This window comes from Gymnogyps californianus, chromosome 19 (assembly GCF_018139145.2).
Source record: "Gymnogyps californianus isolate 813 chromosome 19, ASM1813914v2, whole genome shotgun sequence".
In the NCBI taxonomy this organism is placed as follows: domain Eukaryota; kingdom Metazoa; phylum Chordata; class Aves; order Accipitriformes; family Cathartidae; genus Gymnogyps; species Gymnogyps californianus.
In genome coordinates, this window is record NC_059489.1 from 5588926 (window position 1) to 5615227 (window position 26302).

Here is a 26302-nt window from a genome sequence, read left to right on the forward strand (position 1 = left end):
GAAGATAGCAGCAAGCTATATAATGTATAATTCCAGTTATGCTTCGGGGGGCAGGGGAGGGAAGGGGACAGAAATCAAGACAAATCTTTGAATCCAGGCTAGGGGGAAAAAAAAATTCTTACCTGGGTTGTCTTTAGTCCATTGTCTTTTTGAACGTTGAACTGATTACGGGAGTTTTCCACACATTGCTTTATTCTGGCCACATGCTTCAGAAGAAAAGGAATATCCCCCTGGCAAGTGCCAGTTTCATAAAAATGTGGGTTTTCCCCTGAGTTTGAAAGCCCAAGTTTGCACAGATACTGAGCACATTCCAACTACAAAACAAGCTTGCTAATCTCAGTAATTAGCCAGTTCCCTTTCATCTATCTGTGACCATTTTGCTTCTTTAAATATGGAAAAGTTCAGTTAGCAGTCATCCATTATGGATTACCATACTGAAACAGGCTATTTTAATTTGTTCCACTTCAGTGTGCTAGGGTTTTACCAATACAACTAAGCTGCAGGGAAAAATTGATCCACCTCAAATCCTATTTTCAGCAGTTTTCTCAGGCTGCTGTCCAGACCATTGCAAATAATACAAGAAAACTAATAATAAAGCAGCTTACCTTTTCACCTCTGCTTACAAAAACCCCCAAACGTATTCAAGGGTGTGTTTTTGATGGAAGGTGTTCTAATGCTCCCACAGCAAACTGCAAAATTGCGAACTATGCAGTGAAACACCCTGGATTCACACTAAAATACTTCCAATACTATCTGCATTTGGTATTTCATGGAATACACATGTCATCTGGTAAAAACTCAGAAGTGGTGGTGGTAAACTTCTCAGTAAGCATTTGCTTTTATTAGGAATTTCATGCTACAAAAATTGCAAAACCGACTGAGAACTTATCACTTAAACAGTTAACATAATGAACATTTAAAATGCAGTATTTCACAAAAAATTAGCTTATCAGCTATGAACATGAACTAAGTTCTCAAATTTTATATCAATTATAAATTCAGAGAACTATACCTGTTAAAGTGCACATTTTACATTCAGCATTAAAATAGATAAGGCACTTTAATTATTACAAGATAAAACTGTTATTAACAGAGTTAAACAACTTGATTAAAATAAATGGATAACTATTGCTCATCTGCATTGTAGATGATTATTTTTTCCTTCACCAGAACAACAATCTCTGCAGGGCAGGAACATTGAAAGAAATGATTGATCTCCCTCCAATATTTACTGAGTAAAGAAAAGCAACAACAACATAGGAACAAGCAGGGTTTTTCCTGTTCTGTTAAGCATGGATGACAGCACCTCATGTCCCAGCTCAGGTTCTTACCAAGACAAAAATCCAACTACATTGTGGGCTTTTAGGAAGGAAAAAAAAAAAAAAATCTGTGTTCAGAATATGAATGTAGGCAAGTAACACGGCATGTCTTCAGACATCTATCAAGAGGCCCAATTTTAGAAAAGTCCTACGTATCAAAACCCCCTTATAAATTTGTAGGGAGATTAACACAGACAGCAACGAGACCAAAACAGAAACTAGATTCTGCAGTTTCCATAAACGTAACCTTCTGTTTTGTTTGCTGCATAAAGGGGTAAAGCAATACAAAGGAATGGTTAACTTGGAAGAAAAACTTTCTGCTATAGTTGCAAGAATCCTTTTTGTTTACTTGTGTCAGGTGTCAACTGTTACTTCATATGCAGGTGAATTTGGAAATTGTATTTTAAAGGCCCCAAAAATACTTTAAAAATAATCATGCAAGTCGCCTTGAAGAATACACAGTTGAACATTTAGGACAAATTATCAAGGTGTAGATCCAGGTAACTCTTCAACTTCCACACAGCTTAGTATTCCAATACTTCTTGTTTGTTGTGTCAAAATATGAAACCTGTTCTGTTATTCACTTGTACGTTATAGGAAGCACTGCACAGGACCAGCATCAGAGAATAACGTGTGTTCAGTAAAAGACTTCACCTCCACCTTCAGCATTCTGTATTCTTTTTAACTTCTGTCTTCAGCACGACATCAATTTCTTCATAAACAGCTCTGAAAGAAGAGGAAGAGGGTGACTCCTACATCACAGTTGTTTCATTTTGACCAAATGCACCAATGAAATCCTGCCCAAGCACGAACTGCCAAGAGTTCATAGTGTTTGCCTAACGGAGTAGCATCAGTTGCAGGATGCTACTGTTCCAAGTTTCCATGGGAACAAAGAGCCAATCCTGCGGTGCGTCTGTGATGATACATTTAATGAGATCTCTCTGGACATTGTCGCTTTTGATGAAATAAGTTTGGGAACAGGACTACAAAACACAAATGGCAAGCATACCACGTGGCATGCAATTACTGCACTAGTTAAAAAAAAAAAAAATAAATAAAGCTTTGTTGAGATTTTTCTACCTCAGAATTCGATGGTTCCTCGGAAATAAGTTTTGTGTAGATGGCAGAAATTTTTTGCAATGTACTGGTAGAAAGGAGAGTTCTGCTATCCATTTAGTTTTGTATTAGTTTTCTGTCTGACTATTTGGCCCTCTGGGAAGTCCCAGCATCCATTCCCTTTTGTAGCTTATATTTAAATTGAGGATTTTCTTGATATGCAGTAGAACAACATTCTTAAAAATCACGATTGCTGTGAACAGGAATTACTTTGGTTACCCTGCTCCAGAACTACCTGTGTTGAAGTGTCCATCAGCTTCCTCCACCAGGACACTTACCATGTTTTATTCACCTTTTCATATCACTGGATAGGATTTTAGTAGATTGTTTTTGACACAGCATTACTCCACCATTTTTACAGATGCCATTCAATCAACACACTGTAGGAGTTTATTCCTTAATTGGTTATGCCAGAAATAGTGGAAGAAAATGTACAAAATGCAGCCACTCATTTACATTAGCGATCCAGTTGGTCAGCTAACTCAGTCTAAATAGTGTGGTCTGTTTTCTCACTCAGTAGAAAAAGCCATCTCAGAAGCCTTCTTGCCTTTGGCACCTAAGAAAACTGTATATTATCTATTTAAAAGTTACTTACTCAGTGGGAGCCAAGGGATCAAATTCCATTATCTCGTAGTAATGAGGTGATTGTGACTTGTTCTTTGATGCAGCTGAAGAATAGAGACAGGCAGATAAATCCAGATTTAAATGTAACTGAAAAGCAAGCTTACTGCATGTTACTTTTTTGTATCTTCCTGAAAGTAGCAAATTATCTCCTATGTATCTAGTTGCTTTAAATGCTAAAATGGACAGATATGTCTAAGAGAAGCCATGAGCAATATGAGATTTTGTCAATGTTTGTTGCTGCTCCTAGTGTTTAACAGCCATTACGTAAAGCCCTTAAGTTCTAACAAGAAAAATACATCTCCATGAAAGTTAGGTGGTCTGCAGTATTTATTACCTGCTGGTGACGGTCCATTTAATGATGTAGAATGTCCAGTCTGCACATTTACTGGATTCAGAGGCACTGGGCTTAAAAGAGCCGCCAACTAAGGACATGAAGCAAAACAGTGCATGAACAGATTGTTCTATGAGAACTGGTTTGACTTAACTTATGTAACTGCTGACTTATCTTTAGACTCTCAGACTATAGCAGGTGAATTCTAAGGTCAACAGTTATCAATCTAATTAATCTCCATTTTCCACACAAAGTTCAAAACATCTTTCAGTGTTACCTATAGCACATTTGTATAGTTTACTTCTGTGGTGTACTTTGTTACACTACACAGACTCAAAGACCACAGTATTCACAGGACAGGTATCTGTTTTTACTTGCGGTTTACAAGAGGGAATATGCATGTGTGTTTGGGGGCTGCTTCTCATCTTTTCTATTTCATACTGCCTACCACAGAATAGCATTCAAATTCATAACACTGCCTCAAAGCCCCTTCATATTCTCTACATTCCTTCTGTCGTGGGTGTTTTGTCTGCAGCATATGCCATTTGCCCTACACTGTACTTGGTTTTTAAGTGTTTGGTTTTTTTGGTGGGTTCTTTGGTGGGGGTTTTGTTGTGGGTTTTTTACTATCTCAAATAAGATATTAAAACACACCAAAGTAACATAATGGCAGCAGGAGGAGATCTCAGCTTGCTTCACACAGCAACAGATTAAACACAAATAATAGAGCAAATGCTTTCTGCAAACTCCCCTCAGATTGTGCTGGAGCCAAGAAAATATGCTTTCATATTAGCATCTGTGGTATCAAAAGAGGAAAGTCGGCCTGGTCACCAAATACGGAGTGTTCCCTGGTGTATGGAGAAGGACTACAGAATAGATCTTTGTATCCCATTTGGACAGCAGTCAGGGTAAATCCAAACAGTTCTCATTTTGACAGTTGCCAGCAAAGAATGATTATTCTGAACACGAGTGTTACTCACATTGCTATATGAATGTCCAGCTGGGTTGCTTACACTATTTTTTTGTGCTTCAGTTGCAAATCTAGGAGAGAGTAATACATTGAAAGTAATGGAGAGACTATCAAAACTGTATATTCCAATTGTTACATTTTTTTTTGCTGGTCTCTCTTTACCTTATGTCACAACTGAGAGCCACATGGGCAGGTGGGCCGGTGTCCCATTCACATAAAAGGTAGGGAACTACAAGGATACCTCTCCTATCTTAAATTCTTCTTATTGACCTGTACAATTCATCTGTTTCTCCCTTTCACTGCAGCACTGGCAACACTCAAGCAGAAAGTCATATATCTCTCAAGTATGTTTTGACTGTTGAGATGAATTTATGTCTATGACTAAACAGTGCTGCAGGAGTAGCGTATTTTTAAGCATGTTAAGCCATGTCTAGCACACAGGTAGTTTTCACTTGTTTTACTGGACTAATGTGCAAAAGTAGTAAATTTGTGTTCTCAGAGCTTTCTATAAACTCATTAGATGAATTACAGAGTACTAATACCTCTGAAGACCTGTTATCTGTTACCATTTCTTGATAAGAGATTACTCACGGGAATTGCTGAGCTTTTGTAGTAGTTGCTAAATCTAGCTGTGGATAAATTGATGGATGATGCCCGATTTTATCTTCAGGGTGTGCAGATATGCAATCTGAAATTCAAAACAATAATTAATGATAATTTAAACATTATTAAGCAAATGTTAGTTACTTGTACTATGAACATTGAAAGGGTAAAGTTTTGTCTGGAAGGCATATAAAGAGTCTGAAATGAATTGCTGTTTATCCCATGAAAGGCAAAATTTTAATAACTCTGAGAAGGTTTTAGATGCAATATATTTATCTCCTTAAAATATCACAACATCAGTAGTGCTATTAAGTGGTATCTACCATGTAAACTCCTTTCACTATTTCTAAAAGATTAAAATGGAATTATAGGCATTTATTCCTGGAGGGACATTTGCACCTTTAACTTCAGTATACAGACTCCCCTAGAGTGGACAAAGGAGGGGCTCCTGCAAACAGTGATTCAGGGTACCAAAGTTAGGAGCTTTACTCACTCCTCTGACTATTAAAGAAGTCTAAAGTTAGAGGAGATGAGTACCTTTCTCAGAGTGGACTGCTCCTAACACCAAGTACCTCCTGAAAAAACTTAGGACATCAAGAGGGTATGAGAAAAGCGTATCTGTGTTTCTTTCTTCCAAGCCTACAGAACAAGCAACTACCAGACTGTTTTACAGGCTTCACTGTAATAGAAAACAGAGCATGTTCTACGGTTCAAATTTACGTACTGGGGGAAAAAGATTATTGCTTCAACTGTAAACACATTACACAGAACTTTATACTACCTTACATTTTTTTCCTATGTACACACATAAATCTCCTTAAAAGGAGAACTGAAGGAACATCCTTAAAGTTACGGAGTATCTTTGTTCTCTTTCTTACAAGGAGCCTCTTCATTCCTCCACTAAGCTCTTGTTGGTTTGCTTTAGGAAACCAGACTGCAAGGGAAATGTCCATTCATCACTTACTAAGGCCTGAAGGAGACATTGCAGAGTCAGTTTGCACCACGGTTGACACACAAGATGGAGAATCTATGGAGAGGTCGAGTAGATCACTTGAGGGAGCAGATGGCTGTTTCCTGTACAGCTTAACATTTGAAAAGGAATAAAGTTGTTTGGGTTTTTCTTGCATTTCGTTGTTTTTTGGGGTTTTTTTTTGGGTTTTTTTTTTGTTTTTTTTAAAGGGACTTGTATAGTTTTAAACAAATTACTATTTTCACAGAATATAAACTTTTAAAATCATAATATTAAAAGTTGGCAAGTATGAGAGAAGACCAGGATTTTTTGTGTGTGTGTGTGAAAGATAGCTAATGAAACAAAAAATGCTTTCCAGAAAAGATCAGTTCCAGCAAGGTTGCTATTTCAAAAAATTAAGGAAAACAATTCCGAAGTAGGAAATAGAACGGACTCAATTCTAAAAAGCAATTGTGAGCTTGTTTAGGTACAGGTTTGATATCAATCTTCTGATTGATCCTGTACAATTATTTTCATGCTACTTATTTGTGTTATTGAGATTTGACACATACTTAGGAGACTGATTTTCTTTCAGTCCTGTTTTGGATAGAAGTAGTTCAAAATCACAACAATGTTTCCTAGGACACAGAAAAGGGTTCCCTTTGTTTCTCCTGTGAATGTGTTAGAATTAAAAATGTAGCCAACTGAAGATTTTAATAAAACCACGTTTGAATCATATGGATTTGGTCACACCAGATTAAAAAAAAAAAAAAAAAAGATGATGCATTTTAAACATGGGGACTCCTGAATAATATAAAAATGCACGGACTGCACCATTTGGACTATTAACTAATCCAACAGCACATCCATCAAGCAAAAACATCCACCTACATAACCAGAATGTAGTAAGAGTGGCTTTTCAAGGACAACAAGATCATCTTCTACCTTTTTTTAATAATCGTCAGCTCTATTTCAGCATTCACAATGCAGTCATTTTCATATTGAATCCTAGATGACTACACAATTATGGCTTAGCAGAAGCTGAAACATGCGCAGAACTACTTTGGGCAATATAATTAACAACCATGCCTATCAATCAATAAAGGGTAATCATTAAAGAGTTGCTACAAGCCATTATTCACAATTTGGAAAAAGCTTTGACTCAGAAAAAACCATCAGTAATAGTGAATTCTGATAGTGTAATAGTATTTCAGTCTATAAATACTTAACAGAGAACAAATGAAAAGAAACATTATGGTTCCTCATTTTGTATATGGCAGATAATAGTGCTTAGCTGTAGAGGTAATAAACCAGCATTTGAATAGATCTCTCTTTCTCATTTTTCCTGACCAAGCTTCCATCTTAGATCTGACATTATTTGCTACTTTAGTTACATGAATGTGCATGAAATTCTGCAAGTGAGACTTTAGAAAAATCGCTAAGAGTAGTATCAGCCTGCTGTCTCCCATACCTCTCAACTGGAGAATAAAATTCTGCGTATATCAAAAATGTATTTTTCACAATGAACAGAAAAAGGAATGTTCGCAGTCCTGCAGTTCACGAGTTCATTTGTAATTACTCACCTCTGTGCGTTCACGTTGTATTCTCTGATTCTCCAAAAAACGAACTCTGTTTCGAGAGAACCTGTAAGAATGAACATTTAACTGCAACTTCAACATTTCTGTGATGTCATTGAGAAGAATATGAAATCAGTTATAATCAAAGTTTGATTATCAAAAGACTGGCAGAGGTGCCAAACAAGCACTACAGGTGCTTTTCTCTGGGGCACTTGTCTCTGCACTAGCAATTTGACTCGCTCTTCTCCAGGGCTGTGGTCCTCTGATCGCCTATACTAACACCAGTTAGTTTGTTCTTGGGCTCACTTTTGGAGACAGCTATCTGTTTCTTCCAAAACAAAACCAAGGCACAGCTGACAATAAAGTTTGCCTCTGTTCATGCCAGATTCCATATTCATAGGTACCTCTGTGCCAAATCTGGCTCCTTCTGACCAGAACACTCTTCCAACTGAGTCCCAGGAAGCCTTCTGTCCTCAGAGGTCCCCACATTCCCTCATGCCATCTCGGGACAAACCACACGCCTATCTTGGTACACAGCCCTCTCATTAGTTCAGGCATTTGAAATAAATATTTTTTTGCAGGTAGATTTTTTGGTTTCCTTTTTTTAAAAAAAATACGTACTAGGAGTCATAACAGTGCTACACTGGGTCCAGAGGAGACCCAGTCAAGTGATATTCAGCATCCATAAGGTCAATCCGTTTCAGAAGAGTGAGCCCTAAGTGGTATGGTCATGAGGCTGTCTGTACAACTGCATTTGCTATTCAGGGTTACCATACTGGTGAGGCCCACAAAGATAGTATATATGCAGGGAGGAACAGAAGAAAAAAAAACCTTTCCAACTGCAGAATATAAAATATTTATCTGAAATACAGGAAGAACTGAAAAGTTGCTAGAGCCGCTAGAGGGAGTCATCGTTACATACATGAAGCCAATTTATTGCACAATGGTGATTGCTCCTGATTTAATTTGGACTCTACATTAATAATCAGAAACAGAGAATGCAGCATGACTTGTCTTCAAACAATACACATAGTATGAAACAGATGAAGCTAGTTAAAATCAGCTTGTCCTTTACACATCTCATTGTTCAGAGGGAGTTCCAAAGAACAAATCTTCTGCAGCAAACATTAACCAAATACATTTTAATATTTATCAACTCTAAAGTGCCATGCATCTGCACCCAGGAAGACTCATTACATATAAACCATAACATTATAGCACTAAAAAGCAGTAGTTTTCTGTCCAGTTTCACAATGGCCAATTAATTGCTCCTTCAATCACTAGGTGAGTCTTTCAGAAGGAATTTGCTGAATTATACCCATAAGCTACTATTCAGAGTTCAAGAGGTTCTTGGCCTTGCCAGTATTCATCAGTCGTAACAAAAACATAAGCCCACACCTGACTTCAGTGGATTTACAGAAGCTGAACAGAATTCTATTTTTGCTTTACTAAAATTAAAAACTTCCTAAAGCAAGAAGTGAGCACACAATTCTTTCAAGGCAATTACTGTAAAATATGCCAACGCTGCTGTAGACATAAGATTTAAGGATAAATGAAAACTAAATGTTGTCAAGATTAGGCCCAAAGTTTGTGCCATGACACTTAGAAGAATTAGTGGTATTTTCAGTGCAGCATTCAGAAGAGGATTAAAAAGAAAAGATGAATAAGTTCTCTAAATCTGCTAAATTTAATCATGAACCATTGCACTTGATGCATAATGATTTCTAGAACATTTCTTAGCCATGGAGGAGATCAACTACTTAACATGGAAGGCTAGTTCCTATTAAACCAGAATACTCTCCATGAGTATACTCACGTGGTATTTTGGGGGATAATACTGGAATCTTGAGTTTAAAATTAATTTCAGTTTTGCTAGCATCTAGTCATGCTACCAATGACATAACAGACAAATACACAAGATGTCAATGCAAGCACTGCGGTGCTTCCATGTGTGAAAGAAAGAAACATTTTCTGCTGTAAGACAAGTAGAACAGCGTGTTTCAATCCAGTTGAGAAAAACAAGCGACTCTTAAATATGCAGTGAGGCAGAATGCTATTCTGTGGCTGATTTCTGCAGTAAAGCTGTCAAAGTTCTTTAGAAAGGACAACAAGTATTCTTTCCTGGAAGCATATATACTTATCAGAGATAAGGACCATCACCAGTACCAAAGGGTTTGTAGCAGACCGATGACAAATTTACTGTGCACTACCAAAAAGGAATGTCAAATTCCAAAATGATTTTTGTTTGTGTGTCTCCATCTGATTTCCTGCTAAGTACCTTTATGAACCATTTCTGAAGTGTTTAGAAGGCAAATACATAATTTTCTCTTTTTGCAATCATGTTTCTTTTCTGGATTTAAGGATAAAATCTGTTTCCTTGTGGAGGATCAACATTAGACGTAGGGACCATCTGTGTCCATTAAGTGTGCTTATTCAGTTAGGATACCAAATGTGAGGAGAGAGGCCCTGTACTTACCTTTCATGTCCCAGGAGGACATTATTCAGATCTTCATTTACTTGTATTAACTCAACTATCACATCTTCATTCTCCACTGTCACCAACAATTCCATGATCCTCTCCTGCATCATCCGACAGGTCTTATACAGTTTCTGCTCAAGGCAGGGGAAGAAAAAAATAAATCGTAACTGTGGTCTCTCAATTTGTCAGTTCTGGAGAAGAAATGATAAGACACTTGAGCACTGCAGACTCATGGGTAACATTCCTTCATTTACACAAACTGCATGTATACCAAACATTGCAAATAGCGTAATTCTCGTGTCTTTGATCTCTGCAAGGCAGGTTGACAACTCCTGTCATCACAGCCAGCACTCCTACCCAAGCCCTACCTCTTGACCCACCTTTATTTCTAAAGATATCTGTCTCTAAAGTCTAAATTACAAATTGCAAAATAACGAAGACCCCTCTGGGTGATGAAGAGCAAATTTGATCTGATCCTGTTTGAAGCTGATTAAACTCAGCAGGATACTTCACACGGATGTAATGGATGTGATCCTGTTCAACGTCTGCTTGCAGAAAAGACAATAGTAGTCTAAAGGACAGAAGTGCTTCGTGACGCAATTCTCTAGCTCTAATTATTCCTCTAACTGCGGAAGTTTGGATGCACTTCATCTATGCACTTTTTGAGAAAGTAACACAAACCCAGCAGAATCAGCCAATAGAATTATGAGTTTATTGAGCAGAATTTTGCATTATTGCCAGTTGAAATGGAAGATAGTTTATTTATATTCCTCTCCACTGCAGATTTTGCATGTTCAAAGAAACAAATTCTTTAGCAACAGGAACTTCAACTCAGCCAGCATTTCCCCGCTCCCCCCCAGTGCATTTGCAAATGCTGGCTGGCTCTGCTTAAGGAAAGAAAAAAAAGGAGGAGGGAAAATTACTCTATTTGCACACTGCTATTCAGAAATTCCTCTGGTATTATTTTCAAAGTGACCTGGTTTTCCTCAAAAAAAAAACCAAGCAAAACTTCACATAAATAAATAATTTTATGTAAAAAGAAATTTTGCACTCCTTTGCCAAATCTGCATAAGGATTACACAGTACTGTACCTTCATAGCCCAGGATAAACCACACAAAAATGCATTCAGTTTAATGTCTGTAATTAAATCTAAAACCTCTCCAACTCCACACTTGACTACCTGATCTGCATTTAAAAAAATGTGTATTTCTTATGACTCCATTATACAGGCAGACTAGCTCCTTTGTAAACATCAATATTCAATACAGAAGGAAATTAAGACACTCATTTCAAGCACAGATTTGATTCTACCCACAATGATGCATGCACTCTTATGTTTTGAAAACTGGAGTTTTACAATGATGGACTACCAGCTGGTATAACAATCATCAGTGATTCCAATGAATTTGTGCTAATTCTTACCAGCTGATGATCTGGACCCAAATTCCTGCATGTCCATCAAGTATGTCTATTCACTATCCAGTACAAAAGTTTGTTACTCTTCTTGGCTGATACTGAACTTTAGCTATTCTTCAAATACTGTTACCAGTCAGCACAATATTTCAAGTGAGATCTGCTATTTCAGGCCTGTCCAAAACAGGGTGGAGAAAGAGAGGAGCCTAGCCACCAACTAAGCTACAGAACTGAAAATATGTTGCACTGATAAAGTTCACCCTGTTACAGTTTTTATTGAGAGATTCCAGATAATCAGAAGGACTGAAATTAATGTCTCCAACTCACTCAAAGCCTAAACAAGCCGCTCTTTTACTAAAGGACTTTGTTCTCTGACAAAAAAGCCTAATCCAAGCAATCCAGGTAGAGCCACAAACAAAAGGGAACATTAAACGTTGTTAAAGGAACAGGCTAGCCATGCTTGATGCTTTACACCACTCAGTGCACAGGGGGAAAGAACAGAAAGAACAACAGTGAAATTAACATAGAAGGAATGAGTTTTTAGTCACTCTCCCACAAATGGGAACTCCACACCCTGTCCTCAAACTTTTGCCAACAATTTTATTACCGGGAGTGTCAATAAGAATCCACTGGTTTACTGTGGGCAACCTAATCTGCGCGCCCACATGCAGAAGGGCCATAGTAGGAGACAGGAAATGAAAGACATACTTTTCCTGTTTTGCAGCCAGAAACACTTACCTTGTCATGGACTGGACAGACATGGCCAAGCATATTAAACTAGTGTATTCTCCTACCTGGGGTATCTTTCACTGGCTGGTTAAATCATCAAGGCAGTTTGCACCTTGGCAATCTCCCTGGTGGCAGCAGCACTACAGAAGTAAAGTATTGTGCATAGAACGGCGACAGATTAGCTGCTTAGGTGGTGTCCATTGCCGGAACAACCTATACTCAATCCTTTAGTGCAGGCAAAGCAAGCCCTCTGCAATCTATTGCAACAGCTATTTGCCTGTGTTTAAAGTCTACTCTGCCCAGGCCCTTGCTTCGCAGGCCCTTCCTCCTTGGACTTGTAACTCCACAAATCTCTGCAAAAGAGACAGTGTCGGAGACGCAAGGAATTTCCAGGGGAGCAAAAACCACTGAGAGATTGTGTCTGTCTCCTATCTGGTTCCCCCAGACCAGCAGTGCTGCCTGTCATTAAAGATGAGAGACAGTGGCAAACTGCTGCTATCTCTCCATATCTCACCTCCAGTTGTGAACCAATCCATAAATGGACACAGCTGAACAGCATGACCTTGAAGGCAAACCAAAAGCACCCAATAAGGGTTCCTTGCAAAGGAAAAATTCTCCACTGGGAAAGAGAAGCACACTGAAGGCTTGCAAAAATTAGATCAGTTCTCCAACACATTTAATGCTGACAAATTACCAAAAATGCTTCCTCATCACAGAAGTTCAGACGTAAGTTTAGAAACAGAAGGACGTGATAAAAGCTTTTTAAATTCTTGCAGACAATATGAAACAGAAAAATGTCCATTGACATAGGTCACTATTGAAATGCTAAAGTAATACTGCATTTTTAATTTCTATAATAGAAAATACAATATGAGCAAGTAGAATAAATGACATCACAGAAAGAAGAATGCCTACATGTTCACTGTCAAATCTAAACTGGACTATTGCAATACACTTCCTTCAGGCTACACTTCAAGAGCACGTGGATTCATCTATAGCACAGCAAGCTCCCAATCTTTGAGGTCACGCACATAAAACCAATGCTTCATATTCTTCACTGGCCTTCAGTCTGCCTTTAGGGTACTGGTAATAATAAAGAGAGCACTGAAAACTCCAGGACGGATATGACAGAGAGACTGTGTCATCATCTATTTTCCCACAAGGCAATTGCGTTCAACTGGAATGTTCTTGGGGCTGTTTGACAGAACATGCTTAACAGAGAACGCTCCATTATGAAATTCCTTTGCCCTTGGAATTCCCTAGAGCTTAAATTTGCATTGCAAGCTGTATTGTCCTTTCCTGACTATCTAGATGTCAGGGGAAGGTGAAGGAGACAAGAGAAAGCTGAGCAAAAACAGAGATAGAAACCTGTTGTTGGATTCCATTTGGCAATCTGAATCCAGATGTTAAAAGAAAGGATACAACATATTTTAAAATCAACTTTGACCAAACCAAACCAATATACCCTACCAATGAATTATCGCATACCTGTAAAAGATTCATATCATCTGGATTTTCAGAGCCAGGAACATTTTCTTTTAATATCGATGACATGACTCTCACATTCATTTTTGCCATATCCAGTTCACTGTACAGTTTCCCAATCTGTTGAGTTCAACAGGACAGAATATTGTGTAGGTGAACAGAGGGAGCAGAATAATTCTTACCTCTAATACGTACTTTCTTCCCCATTAGGTATAATATGGGCCTAATTAGTATTATTTTACTCCAGTGACATGCCATGAAAATGAATGGAATTAGCTCAGCTTTTATATGTGCAATCAAACTAGGATCCAAGTCTGACAGTACTACTTGTTTTCTTCACAGTTAATCCCTGTCACTAATGTTACTGTTACTCTTTTTAGTTACCTACAGGCCAAGCAGGAATGGAAGCGAACTGTCCTTTCCTTCCTGCTTTTCAGAATAATCTCTTCACACAAGCCTTATACAAAAGTAAGTTTGGCTTTCTCACTTATCTTTGAAGTAACTTTTATCAATTTGCATAACAACATTGTAAGACATCATTAGATATTCTCACGCTTGAGTACATGATTCCACTTGCTGGTTGGGGTACAGCCTGGCATTTATTGAACTCACTTCTGCCTGCTTTGCTTTGGCACACCACCACATAAAACACCTTCAGGAGAACGAACCTAAACCCATGAATATAGAGCTATGCCACTTGAACTGATAGTCCCTTCCAGTGGTCTATGCACCCAGGTTGTTGAAATCACACATTAGCAGTACATTTCAAGTGGACCTGTCCTCTAAACCTGTAGTACTGCACCTGCTCAGGAGTCAACAATAACGTTGGGCCTGTGGGAAGAGGCAGTAAAGAACGTTTTGCAGGATTAGCAGAAGATGGTGATGACTTTGTAGAAGGCTGAGATGAAGTCTGTGGAAAGACAAAAGAGCAGAGCTTGGGTTTAACAAAAGAATTGAAGCAGACATCCAGATGAGAGCTACAAAACATCTTTGTCACACTAGACAACTGGGCATTAGCTTTCTCATAATCAATGCTCCCAGGGAATTTGTTGAGCAAGGTCTATTTACAAGAATAAATCTAATGGCTATTTTGTAATGAAATGAGGCTTGGAATTCAGCTATATTTTAAATGGGTTTGCAAGTAAATTCCATCACAGGATAAAGTGGGAATGGCTAAGAACAGGCTAGCTCCTTGAGCTCTTAAGCCATCTAACAGCCAAGAGTCCTTCCCAAAGTGCCACTGCAATTTTACAATGAAGGATAGTTTAGAATGCGATCACACTTGGAAGCAGTGGAAAGGTTGGGGGGTTAAGTCTGGGTCAAGTCTGGGTCTCCACAGAAGATGAACTACAAAGGCCTTCTGGATCGAAAAGCTGGAACACTTCGTCTGCAGAAAGCTTCACTTGCACTGCATTTAAACTGACTGCTACAAAAAAAAAAAAAAATCCAAATCCAAAACCCAACCTGCAGAAGACTACACACTTAAAGTCCTTCACTTCCTAGAGACTGAGGTAAAAATTGTGTTCAGGTCTGCTGTTGCTGAGATCAACAGAATGTTTGCCACTGATTTTAATTGGCAGATACGTGTAGTAGACAGAATCGCCTCTACTATACTTGGCGAGGAAAAAAACAATTATTGTCTGTTGAGAGCATTCTGCACACAGCTCGTTCAAAGAACCTTTAAACACATAAGCTTTTGTGCACTCCACTATTCAATGATCAAATCAAACTTAGGATAAATCTGAATCATTCCTATCCGCACTGATTATAGACATCTAATTCTGTAATTGCAAGGTTCCACCCAGTGGTGGATGGCTTTCACACTTCCCAAAACTCTTGTGAAAACTCTTCTAATAGAAAAAAAATTCTGGAAAGAATGGCTTTAAAACATGTGCTGTATTTTCAGCTGATGTCCAATGTTCAAGCCATACTTACATTTAATGTCCCAGATGCTACACAATGCTACCTATGACATATGCTTAAATAACATTTATTGTGTACAGACTGTGCAAACAGCTGGAGAGATATATAGACAATAACCTTTTCTTATAGATTTCTACCTCTCTTGGTTTAATTTTAAGTATAGATAATGCTCATATTCTGAACAGTACATGTTTTTGTGAAAATCTTACTCATTCTAGTTGAGGCTTTCAGCAGTTGACAAGTTTGGAGCACTCAGCTTTCATTCATTTTGAGGTAAACAGCATGCCCAAATCCTTTACACGCTTTGAAAGTCTCAAGAGAGAGATGCTTCCTTTTTGAGAACATATCCACTAATCTGTGGTTTGAAATAAAATAAACTATTATATAGGCCAGGTTTCCTTGCTGTTATCTTAGCTGTTATAATTGAAACTGATTCCCGCTCACGTGCTTAAGTAGGTTGGTCATATTCTGACCTGGAGCATTTAAATAAAAAAAAAAAACCAAAACAAACACACCTTCTTTGTCTACAGAGCTCATACAATTAACACATCCTGTTTCTGATTTACAATGGTTAATGAAGTATCCTTGTGTATCCCCACCTTAGGTCCCCCTCTGCTGGTGTCAGAAGATGGAAACTCCACTCCTTTCTTCAGCAATTCTAGATAAACTTCTTTTACTTCGCTCACATCCACCATTCCTTGGAAACCTCGGGCCCACGTCTAGTTTTGAAATAACAGGAACAATAACGGACAGTCAGTGGGTCAGACAAGTGCTTCTAAAAACATGTGGTCCTAAAGGCAGGTCATTCCCGCCATCCACTTCACCTAACTCCATTCAAAGCAGCAGGAACCACGAAAGCGCCGAAGTTACCAAATCCTGCTTGCTAAGTGCAACCACAGAGGGAGCACATACACAGACAGGGAAGGGAATATAAAAGGTGGAGGTTGACAGTTTTCCAGTTCTCTCCCTTTGTCATCCAGTCTGTGCTACTTCGGCATGGAGGAGGAGCAGCAAGAATAAAGTCTGCTTTAGGAAGAGGTTCCCATGAGTATGTTACAGTACAGAAATGGGCTGCATCATTAAATGTTCACCATATAGCAGAGACGCAAACACTTTGTTTACTCTAGGCTTACCATGATAAAGGTCAAGATTTTCTCCTGCATGTCAGTTGGCAGATTGTATCTTGGATTCAGGAGTTTCACCAGCTTGTCTTTGCAGAAGTCTTTCTTCACAACTAAAGACTGGAATCTTGGGCCACAGTTCTCTATACACATGTCAAGCAGCTGCACACACAAAAAGCTTCTGTTACACGGATACTAGGAAACAAACCCCAACTTGACTGCTTTTGTTTCCTTTTGTTTAATTTGTTCCAAGGTGTTATGGGGAAGAGTATGAATCAATACGAACAGATTATTGCCAGCTGTATCAATAGAACGTCTGATGAGGTTACTACAGGGAAACAGTAGCTCACTGTGTGCACTGTTATACCTACGCAATACAAAATGAGATATGTTAGCCAGAGTTACGCTATTTTTAACAGAGAAGTATGGTCACACTTGTTTCCATGTCATAGCAGTTACTGAACATACGGTACCTTAACAGCATGAAATCTGTCCATAGCTTAAAAAAATTACTTGTACAGATTCAGTAATAGAATTAATTCACTGCCTAGCACATAGGTACCCTGGTCTGACAGATTCTGAAGAGCTCTACAAGAGAAGAAAATAGGATTACTAAATGCCTCTCTTCTAATCTGCCCTGTGAGAGACTAATGAAAAAATAGAAAAGAACAAATTCAACAACTCTGAGTACAATTTCTCCACGTGTTTTAAAGGTCACATTGATTTGAAACAGAATAGCTAAATTGTTCCAATTGTCAGATTCATCTTCATGAAAAAAGTCTACTTCCAAAACTGCTTGGAATGGTCAGAGTAGGATCCCTGCAAGCAACACATCTGCCCTATCAAACACAGCAGTATGTGATAATGACATAATACTTCTCCCTTGTACACCTCAAGGTGGCTGATGACAATTCCCATTTTACAGAAGAAATATCAAAAGCTGTCACTACGTCCCAGTCACCTGAAATCAGGCCAGTGCAAGTCTTGAAAGGAAACTGGGGTCAGTCAGACCAGGTGCAAAATCAGGAACAGAACTCATCTTGCCTGGCTCAGATCTGGAGATCGACCACAGGACTACAATGCCTTATGTAGAGAAAAACGGTCACTCTTGTGCTTTTTGCTCTTCAACCATATCTTTACTTTCCCTCCCATTTTAAGAGGGAAGATGGAAAAGTGAAAGCAAAGGGTAGAAATTAATAAAAGTTTGCAAAATTTCATGGGTTTCGAGACAAAACTTCCCCTGAATCATGCAACGGACAGAACACATTCTCAAAAGGACACGCAGATTTTAAGGGACACTATTGTAATCTTGATAAAAGTAGGTTAAATATACTTTCCTATTCAGAGCAGACTATATTTGACTAAGTTGAAATCATTTTAGTAACTAATTTTCTAGCCTCAGGACTTGGGGATTTTTCTCCCAGTGTGATTAGGAACTTATGGGAGAACAGGTTTAAGACTAGAAGAAAATAATACTGCTGAAATGAAAACAGGGTAGAATAAAGAGACACTGGCAGATTGCTGTGCAAAAAATTGAGAGATAATTACAAAAAAAATCTTGGCTCGAATCATTATTTTTCATTTGAAAGAGTACATGAAACATATGCTAATAAGCCAAGTCATTTGCCTGTGCGCTACTTCAAAGATGGTCTGTGTAAAACATTTTCAACCCAGTGCATGGGAAATTTGGTATGCTACTCCCTATTATTAATTCCTTACTTAAGGGACTGAGTATTTACCCTCTGAATGAAAGTACTGAACTAATGGGCTAGATCCTCCACTCAATTATGCCAGTCCAGCCCACTCACTCAGAGCGAAACTAAGCTGGTGTAAGAAAAAGAAGAATTTGAATCAATTATTTTTAACTGGACCATTCATGAACAAGCCACTTCCATGCTAATAACACCTTTCATTAGAATTTCAATATGGTTACTTATCGTTGCAAATAGGACTTCACCTTCCCAAGCAGTTCCATTGGAATTAATAGATCCAAGGTGGCCAAGCCAACCACTGCTCCACATAGCAGAATGGAATCTCAATAGAAACATGTTTTAATAACAGAACTGGCACATTAACTTCAACCAAACCATTAAACTTCCTCTAAATGACAGGCAGGGCCTGAGAACTGTTGGAACTGACGGAGCTGCTATGTTCCAGGCTATCTGATACCAGACACGCAGCTGAGAAGAGATCTGCACTAAGTGAAAAGGGGGGCTGTCATGGTTTAACCCCAGCCAGCAGCAAAGCACCACGCAGCTGCTTCCCCCTCCCCTCTCCCAGTGGGATGGGGAGGAGGATCGGGAAAAAAAGTAAAACTCATGGGCTGAGATAAGAACAGTTTAATAACTGAAGTAAAATAAAATATAATACTGAGAATAATATAACAATAATAATAATAATAATAGTAATGAAAAGGAATATAACAACAAAAAAAAAAGAGAAATAAAACCCAAGAAAAGACAAGTGATGCACAATGCAATTGCTCACCACCCGCTGACTGATGCCCGAGCCGCGATCCGCCCCTCCTGGCCAACTCCCCCCTGTTTATATACTAGGCATGATGTCCTGTGGTATGGAATACCCCTTTGGCTAGTTCGGGTCAGCTGTCCTGGCCATGCTCCCTCCCAGCTTCTTGCACACCTGCTTGCTGGCAGCACATGGGAAACTGAAAAATCCTTAACTTAAGATAAGCGCTACTTAGTAACAACTGAAACATCAGCGTGTTATCAACGTTATTCTCACACTAAATCCGAAACACAGCACTGTACCAGCTACTAAGAAGAGAGTTAACTCTGTCCCAGCTGAAACCAAGACAGGGGCGAATTGCACAATCAAAGCCCTCTGGTTCACATGACAGCAACACAAAACTAAAATGATAAAAGGCATCTGAACAGGGGTGAAGACAAACTGTAAGGCAGAAACAAAAAGGGGAAAAGTTGGTGGGTATAACAGAAAGTCAACTACATTCCTTATCAGTAGAGGCCTCACTCAGAATTCAGTAGGACTATCTGCTCCTAAAGCAGCCAGGTATGGTCCATAAAGCTGTAATAAATGGATGTAGTTTGTGATGGATATTCCTCAGACCTAAGGTGAATGCAAGAAAACACAGATGAACAGTTTGCTTATTCGTATTTCTGAGTCAAAGGGAACAAGTCATTAATCCATCTCCAGGATTATACTCTACTAAACATATGCTGATGTCCACCCAGTAGAGTTTTTGAACAGCAAGACACTATTTCCAAGTGCCAGCATTTAAAAGAAACCTGTACGAGCAGCTTTTTCAGCTGCCATTCATCAATTACAGTGTAGTGGCTATGTAGACTTTACCAAGATTCTGCATTTCAAAAATATTAATTTTTCAGAAGTCCTGAATTTTTCAAATGATATATATATATATAAAACCCACTGAAATATGGATTTCTTTTGCTCCCACTCAATGTCCTTTTCTGTTCCTCTTTGCCCATACATACCATAAAGTGTAATAAAATTGACTAGGACTTTTTTGATTGAGGAGCTGGAGGGCTCTCTCATGTTTTGTTTTTTTTAGATCCTCTGCTTTGTGAAATGTTAGTTTAACAAAGGAAAATCTGAAGGCCACATTTGCCATGCTAAAATTTTTTCACATCTGAAAACTTACAGAATATTAATAGGAAAAACAGAACAAAGCCTAAGGCAAAATAACAAACTCTAAAATTTAAATCTAACCAATGACTTCCTTTAAGATATTTTCCATCAATGCAGAAATGAAACAATAATTCCATCCTAAATTTCTGGCCACTGCTTTGTATGTAAGAGTGTGTGTGTGGACACAGGTACAGAGAGGGATACATTCAATAAACTACTTCCCCATGTGCTGTTCAGTTCCTAAGACCTTACAGGCATCAGAACTGTAGCACTCCAGTAAATGCTTTACAAAACCGAGGGAAATCTGCAGAGACAACTGTACAGGTGTCCCAGCGTTCACTACGTAAACAAAGTATTACTAATAAGAAGTCAAATAACACAGACACACTTTGTGTTGGATTCCTGCCTAAAAGTTCTAATCCTCTTCACTGATTGCAAAATCACCACCGCCAAGCCTGATCCCTTGGCTTTATCAAAGACTGTGCATGAAGCAACTTCATTGCCTGACACACATACACCTCGATCCACGTGACTTCACAAGCACCAGGTAACTTCAGTAGATCAGATTACATGAAGTCAAGCCATAGCCAACACATTATACAGCTGGCACCCACCCTTCTTCCTCCAAGTAAATAAATAAGCACCTATGAGCCAGAAGGAGGAAGACATTGTGGAGATGCAACACGTGTCAATGACAGAATCAAGGCTAACATGTGCAGTCATGCTACTTCAGATGAAGACTTTCACATTTCACTGTGTGTATTCTCTGGAAATAAGCTCCTTAAGCAGTTTCATTAGAAAGATTAAATTCCAGAATTTCAAGGTCGAGTAAATAAAAGTAGATCAAAGTACATTTCAAAAGAAAAGTGATTTGTAGAGCTGATGCCTTCTTAGTTGTATCTAATGTAGGTAGAAGAGGCAATTTGATGTAGAGTCTCAAAAGCTGGAGGACCACATTTACTGTAGGAAATACAGGCAATAACTCACAGTTCATCAAAAGAGTCCTTATTTTTTTAGAAATTTGGGAGAAAAACAATTTTTAAGAGATAAGACTTGCACGGGGGGGGCTTGTGTTTTATGAATTGAAAATTATTTCTGTTTTTCCATTTGCAATGATTTGCTGGTCTAATCTAAGCATTTCAAAATGGGAAATAGGAACAATTTCATTAAGGCAATCAAGAACATAAAAACAGAAGATATAGCACATAGAAAGGCTGATTTGGGAACAAAGAAGTTAAAAGTCATACATGGCCAGCAATGAGGTCATCAAAGGAAAGGTTTTACACATGCTAAATTGATGGCAGTACTGGTAGAAAATTAGAAAAAGGAAAGAAGCCAGGGGCAGAAGGAGAGGCAAAGGATGGAAGATCTTACATAAGAACAAAAGCAGGAAGAGAGAGAGTTAGAGGAAAGACTAGCACTTATTTAAAAAAAAAAAAAATTAAGGAACTCAGGGAGAAGAAACCTGTGGTCAGAAAACAGAATCTGGGCCAAATGGATGCGATTGCCTGGCAGGCACAGTTACATGCGTACATGTGAATGGGTGAGAACAGACCTGGAGAAAGGGGCCTGGAACGGTAAAGAGACTGTGAGAAAGTGTTGAACTACAAGCACAACTGAAACGTGGTACACACTCCATCTGCGAACAAATACAATGAGCTTCCAGGTCAACGTGATAAACTTCTTCCTTGGATACACCTGAAACAAGAGCCTTCTCCCACTTTTATGTTCTTAAGAGCTAAGCTATAATGTCACCTTGGGTGTATCTGCAGAGTAAATATCCAAAGAAAGGCTCCTAAATCTAAGCACTGGGTTATCATAACTCCAGTTGACTGTGTCAGATATTCAGAAAAGGACCTAGGAGCACAAAGACTGTAGAAGAAAGCAGACCTGATACAGGGATTGCAATTACAGCGGAAATCGAGTGTTTCTGTTATGCAAACACACAGAACACACAAAAAGGTGACTCATGAGACAGTGGAGGAGGAAGCCAGGAAAGCAGTGCGGAAATGGAATGAGCTGAAGGTATCTATCGGTATTTTTAACACATTTATCTGCATCTCTAACTTGTCAGGAGACACTTGGGCAATTGCTAAGTGACCTACAATTTGACACTATCAATGACCTATCTTCCCTAATCACTTCTCAGCACATATTGATATCGATAATGATTTTGCACAACAAATACCAAACCCATGAGTAATAGTACTCAGTGTAACGCAGACAGGCCTCTACAACCTCAAAAAAGGAAATGGTGAAGAAAATACTTTTAGACAAATAATAAAAGACACAATCCCCAACAACTTCAAATACAAATGGTATGATTCTTCTCACAGTTGTACTACTGTTAGTCAAGAGTAATTCAAGTCGGGAACTCTGGACTTATGACAGTGTTAGGAACTTCCTGCTACGTTATCAGCGTAGTGGAAAACAGAGAACTATGTTAACATACTCCAGTAAACCTTAAATTAACTGAAATCATAACACTTCCCCAAACTCTGGGATAGTTCAGATTCTAGAAGTGTCAGATTCTAGAAGCCAGGTTATCTCAAATAAGGATATGCCCAGCCACTCCAAACTTTAGTCATAACATCTGAATCTTATGTGGCTTACCCTGTGTCTTGCTCCCTTGCTTAACTCACCATTGTTACCCTTTCACTCAAGTTTCTCATTCATATGCGATAACACTTACCTTCAAAAAACAGGTATCGCACATTCCACCACACTGCATACCATGCTTAGTTTAACTAAGATCAGTACCACAAGGTAATACAATGGTCAAACGTAGCTTTTATGTAATATCCCAACCTCCATATCTTTCACAAACAGGTGGGGCACTCACAGAGGGACAGTCACTGGAGTAAATAAGTACTATACTACTTTTATGTAGTACAAGTTTAAAAAAAAACAAAAAAGGAACAACAAATTTCAGAATTTGCATCATCCAGGACCCTATGGAACTCCAGTAGACCATCTGATCTGCACTGTGGTAGTGCTGTACACACAAACAACAGAGACAGAAAACATCCTGGAGAGTTGTGTCAGTGATAATTTGCATGCCGCCTTATCGTTTAAAATGTTTTCCTTCTTAGTGTCTAATTAATATAAATATAGCTGTACTTACAGACAGGGTAAGCCTGATCTCCTTATGGTTACAGTTTTTTGAAAGCTTTTTCTTTAGCGCTTTAACTGCATCTTTAGGCCTGTGACAAGAAATTAAGTAGAAAAAGTTACCAGTCAAGTTAGACTGTTTTTCTAGTTCGTAACTTCATCCAAGAGCCAAAAATACCGGCCTGAGATATGGGACCAAATTCATCCCTGTATTTACACCCACATAAAACTAGAGCAATTGCCCCATTGATTTCAGCAAAATCACTTCAGCATTGAACTAGAGTAACAAAGCAGTGAATCAGGTTTCTTACTGCAGACTGTGCATTACTCCAGAGACTTGGGCAGAGAAATATTCTCCCCTGCAAAGCCTCCTCCAAAATTATATTATTTCACTGTTGTACAATAGATTTACTTATCTAGCTTTTATTGCTATGAAAGGGAATAACAATTGCCAGCTCTATCAAGAGCTGACTGGTACCTATTTTTCATGTATGATGCAATTAAAAAATATTCTCCTGGGAGTGCTGTCAGGAGTAGGGGTGTCTTGGCTAACTTCCAGTCTTATAATTGCAGGATGCTTTTAACTCATCTGAGTAATTACCATGTACGGATGGACAACCCATTCCACCCCAGAGATAGTGGCATTTCTAGCCCAGTCATTTTGATTTCTATATATACACCCCATATCTTTTAACTATCTACGTAGAAGAAAAAGGGTGGAAGATGGTATCAAGCTTATTACACATGGGAAACAGTTTTGCCCGATTAATCTGGGCTATCTATAGTGTACAATTATTAGGGCCAGCTCAATGCTCATGATCAACAAAAACAAGATGTCCTAAAGTCTCTTTAGGATCTCTCTACAATCTAGGATGGAGCAATAGGCATAAATACAATATTTCAACAAGAAAAAAAAGAAATCTTTGTTGAAAATATTTCAAAGCCAATGAAATTAAATAGGTATTTACCACTACTGCATTTTTCAGTTTGAAATGCTGTTGTACTTCATCAGAAAAAAAAAAAGAAGAGATTTCTCTATTTTTCTTAATCCTATATCATACCCAGTCATACCAGTAGAGCATCAAGTGACGGATCGGAGCACGAGAGCGGAGAAGAAAACTCTCCCTTCAGAAAGCTGTACTACTACTTTCCATGCCTGCTTCTTGCTTCTCACTGAACCATCTGGAAATGCTCTGGTCAGGAGCTGGATATTGCATTAAAATAACCATTTGCCTAATTAGATACAGCAGTTCTGCTGTTCCTAGTATCCTGTTACAGACTGTGACTAGTAGTGGTTGCCCAGGAGGAAGTTATAAGGAGTTCCTCTGTAAGCATAAGCTGTGCACAAGAGGAAATAGTTTATTAAAAAAAGCTCTGTTGCATAGAAGCTCCACATAAAAACTAACACTGAGGGTCAAAGCATGCTGTTGCTTATGGCAATGACCAGAAGGGATTTATTACTGACCTTCCAAGCTCTAAGAGCCACGGGTGAGAGTGTTGGATCCGAAAAAAATGAAAGGAAGGAAAAGCTGATATAAAAAAAAAAGATACTTGTGCAGAAACTAAGGCATACCTCATTCTCCTGGAGAAAGCTCTCCAGTCAGTGTTAAAATATGCCACTGCTAGCAGTGAGTTCTTGCAATGCAATGCTTAAGCAGATCTTACATGAGAACAAATTTCCTTCTCCCCCTTTTACAGGTAGGAACAAGGAAGCACAAAGCAGCAAGTGGCTGAGCAAACCAGAATGTGGCCGTTCAGTGCAAGAGGCCACCTCTGTTCTGGGAGCCCTGGATACATGCCTTGATACAATGGATCCCACTGAACAGAAACCCAGCCATCGCTTCATTCCTGCTGGGATGTAGGTTGGCTGAGAAATTGCATAGTGGGGAACTCTGATTCAGTTAAAAGCACAGAGTTTTAAATAGTGTTGTAGGCAACCAAATGCTCAAGGTCTTTTTCCAGGCTGGGTTTTGCAGAGCACAAGGGTACTCGTTTAGCCTGACAAGCGGTACGGGTTATATGAAATACGTCAGACTCAGGTGAGAAACCTATGTTATCACCTTTCTCTAGTACTTGTCTATGGGGAAGAGCCTACAAGTCCTGATGGGTGAGCAAGAGGCACTGAGACAGGCAAAACTCTTCCCTAGGAACCAAAGATACCTGCTCCCTGCTGCTATTTCGTTTTGGGTAACTTTACATAGGCATCGTACGCCACCTGCTCGATTTTGCCCAGCCCTTGAGCAACGCCGGTGCTACCTCTGAGACGAAACCCCACCTGTTCTCATTTACCACAGCAGAAGGGGGCAGGTCACGGCACTGCCGGTCCCTCTGACACCGGCATGCCCCCCTGCCAGGCCCACAGCCCCCTGCCCCACTCACCCCTCCTCCGTCGCGTTGATCACGTCGCAGATGTGCATGAACTGTCCCCACTCCTCCGTCTGCAGCGCTCCAAACGTCGCCCGGTCTGAAAGGCCAAGGGGAGCCGCCGTACAGCCTACCGGGGACCCCGAGCGCCGCCAAGCCGCGCCGGGCCGGGCGGGAAGAGCGGGGAGGCACCGTCCCGCCGCGCCCCTCACGGCCCCGGCAGCGAGGCGGGAAACGGCGCCCCGCCGGCTCCCCTCAGGCGGGCTGCGGGGCAGGGCGGGAGGCGGCGCCCCCTCGTTACTCACCGACCAGGCTGCCCACGGCGGTGCCGAAAGGGTCCTTCGGAGCCTTCCCGAAAGCCATGGCCGCTGCCGGCAGAGCTGCGCGGCCTCTGAGGGGCGGCAGCCCCGTCCCGTCCCGTCCCGCCGGATCCGGCCGCTCCCCTCCCGCCCCGCTGGTCGCTCCCTTCCTGGGACTGGGGCGGAGCCGCCTCCAGGTGCCGTCGCGGCTCCTCGTTGCTGATCACGTTGCTCCTCCGGCGCCTGCGAGGCTGCACCGCTTCT

The 26302-nt window shown here is 39.7% G+C and overlaps 1 protein-coding gene across 1 annotated transcript; it reads right to left on the reverse strand.

Moving 5' to 3' along the window:
* Window positions 1-814: 814 nt before the first annotated feature.
* Window positions 815-26102, reverse strand: TOM1L1 (target of myb1 like 1 membrane trafficking protein). Its single transcript, XM_050908428.1, has 15 exons — window positions 26045-26102; window positions 25755-25839; window positions 23389-23467; window positions 16653-16802; window positions 16119-16238; window positions 14399-14506; window positions 13600-13716; window positions 9966-10099; window positions 7496-7556; window positions 5928-6045; window positions 4952-5048; window positions 4371-4431; window positions 3394-3481; window positions 3031-3103; window positions 815-2045 (listed from the first exon to the last, which is right to left on the reverse strand). Exons 1-15 carry the CDS (start codon window positions 26100-26102, stop codon window positions 1982-1984), a joined length of 1413 nt encoding a protein of 470 aa, XP_050764385.1. The 3' UTR covers window positions 815-1981.
* Between the last annotated feature and the right edge of the window lie 200 nt (window positions 26103-26302).

Coding starts and splice junctions, on each gene's coding strand:
- TOM1L1 (XM_050908428.1), bottom strand. CDS start 26,102: ATGGCTTTCGGGAAGGCTCCGAAGGACCCTTTCGGCACCGCCGTGGGC. Junction 16,239..16,652: donor AAATCTTGACCTTTATCATG/GTAAGCCTAGAG, acceptor TTTCAAAACTAG/ACGTGGGCCCGAGGTTTCCA. Junction 3,482..4,370: donor CTGGACATTCATATAGCAAT/GTGAGTAACACT, acceptor TCATGTCCTTAG/TTGGCGGCTCTTTTAAGCCC.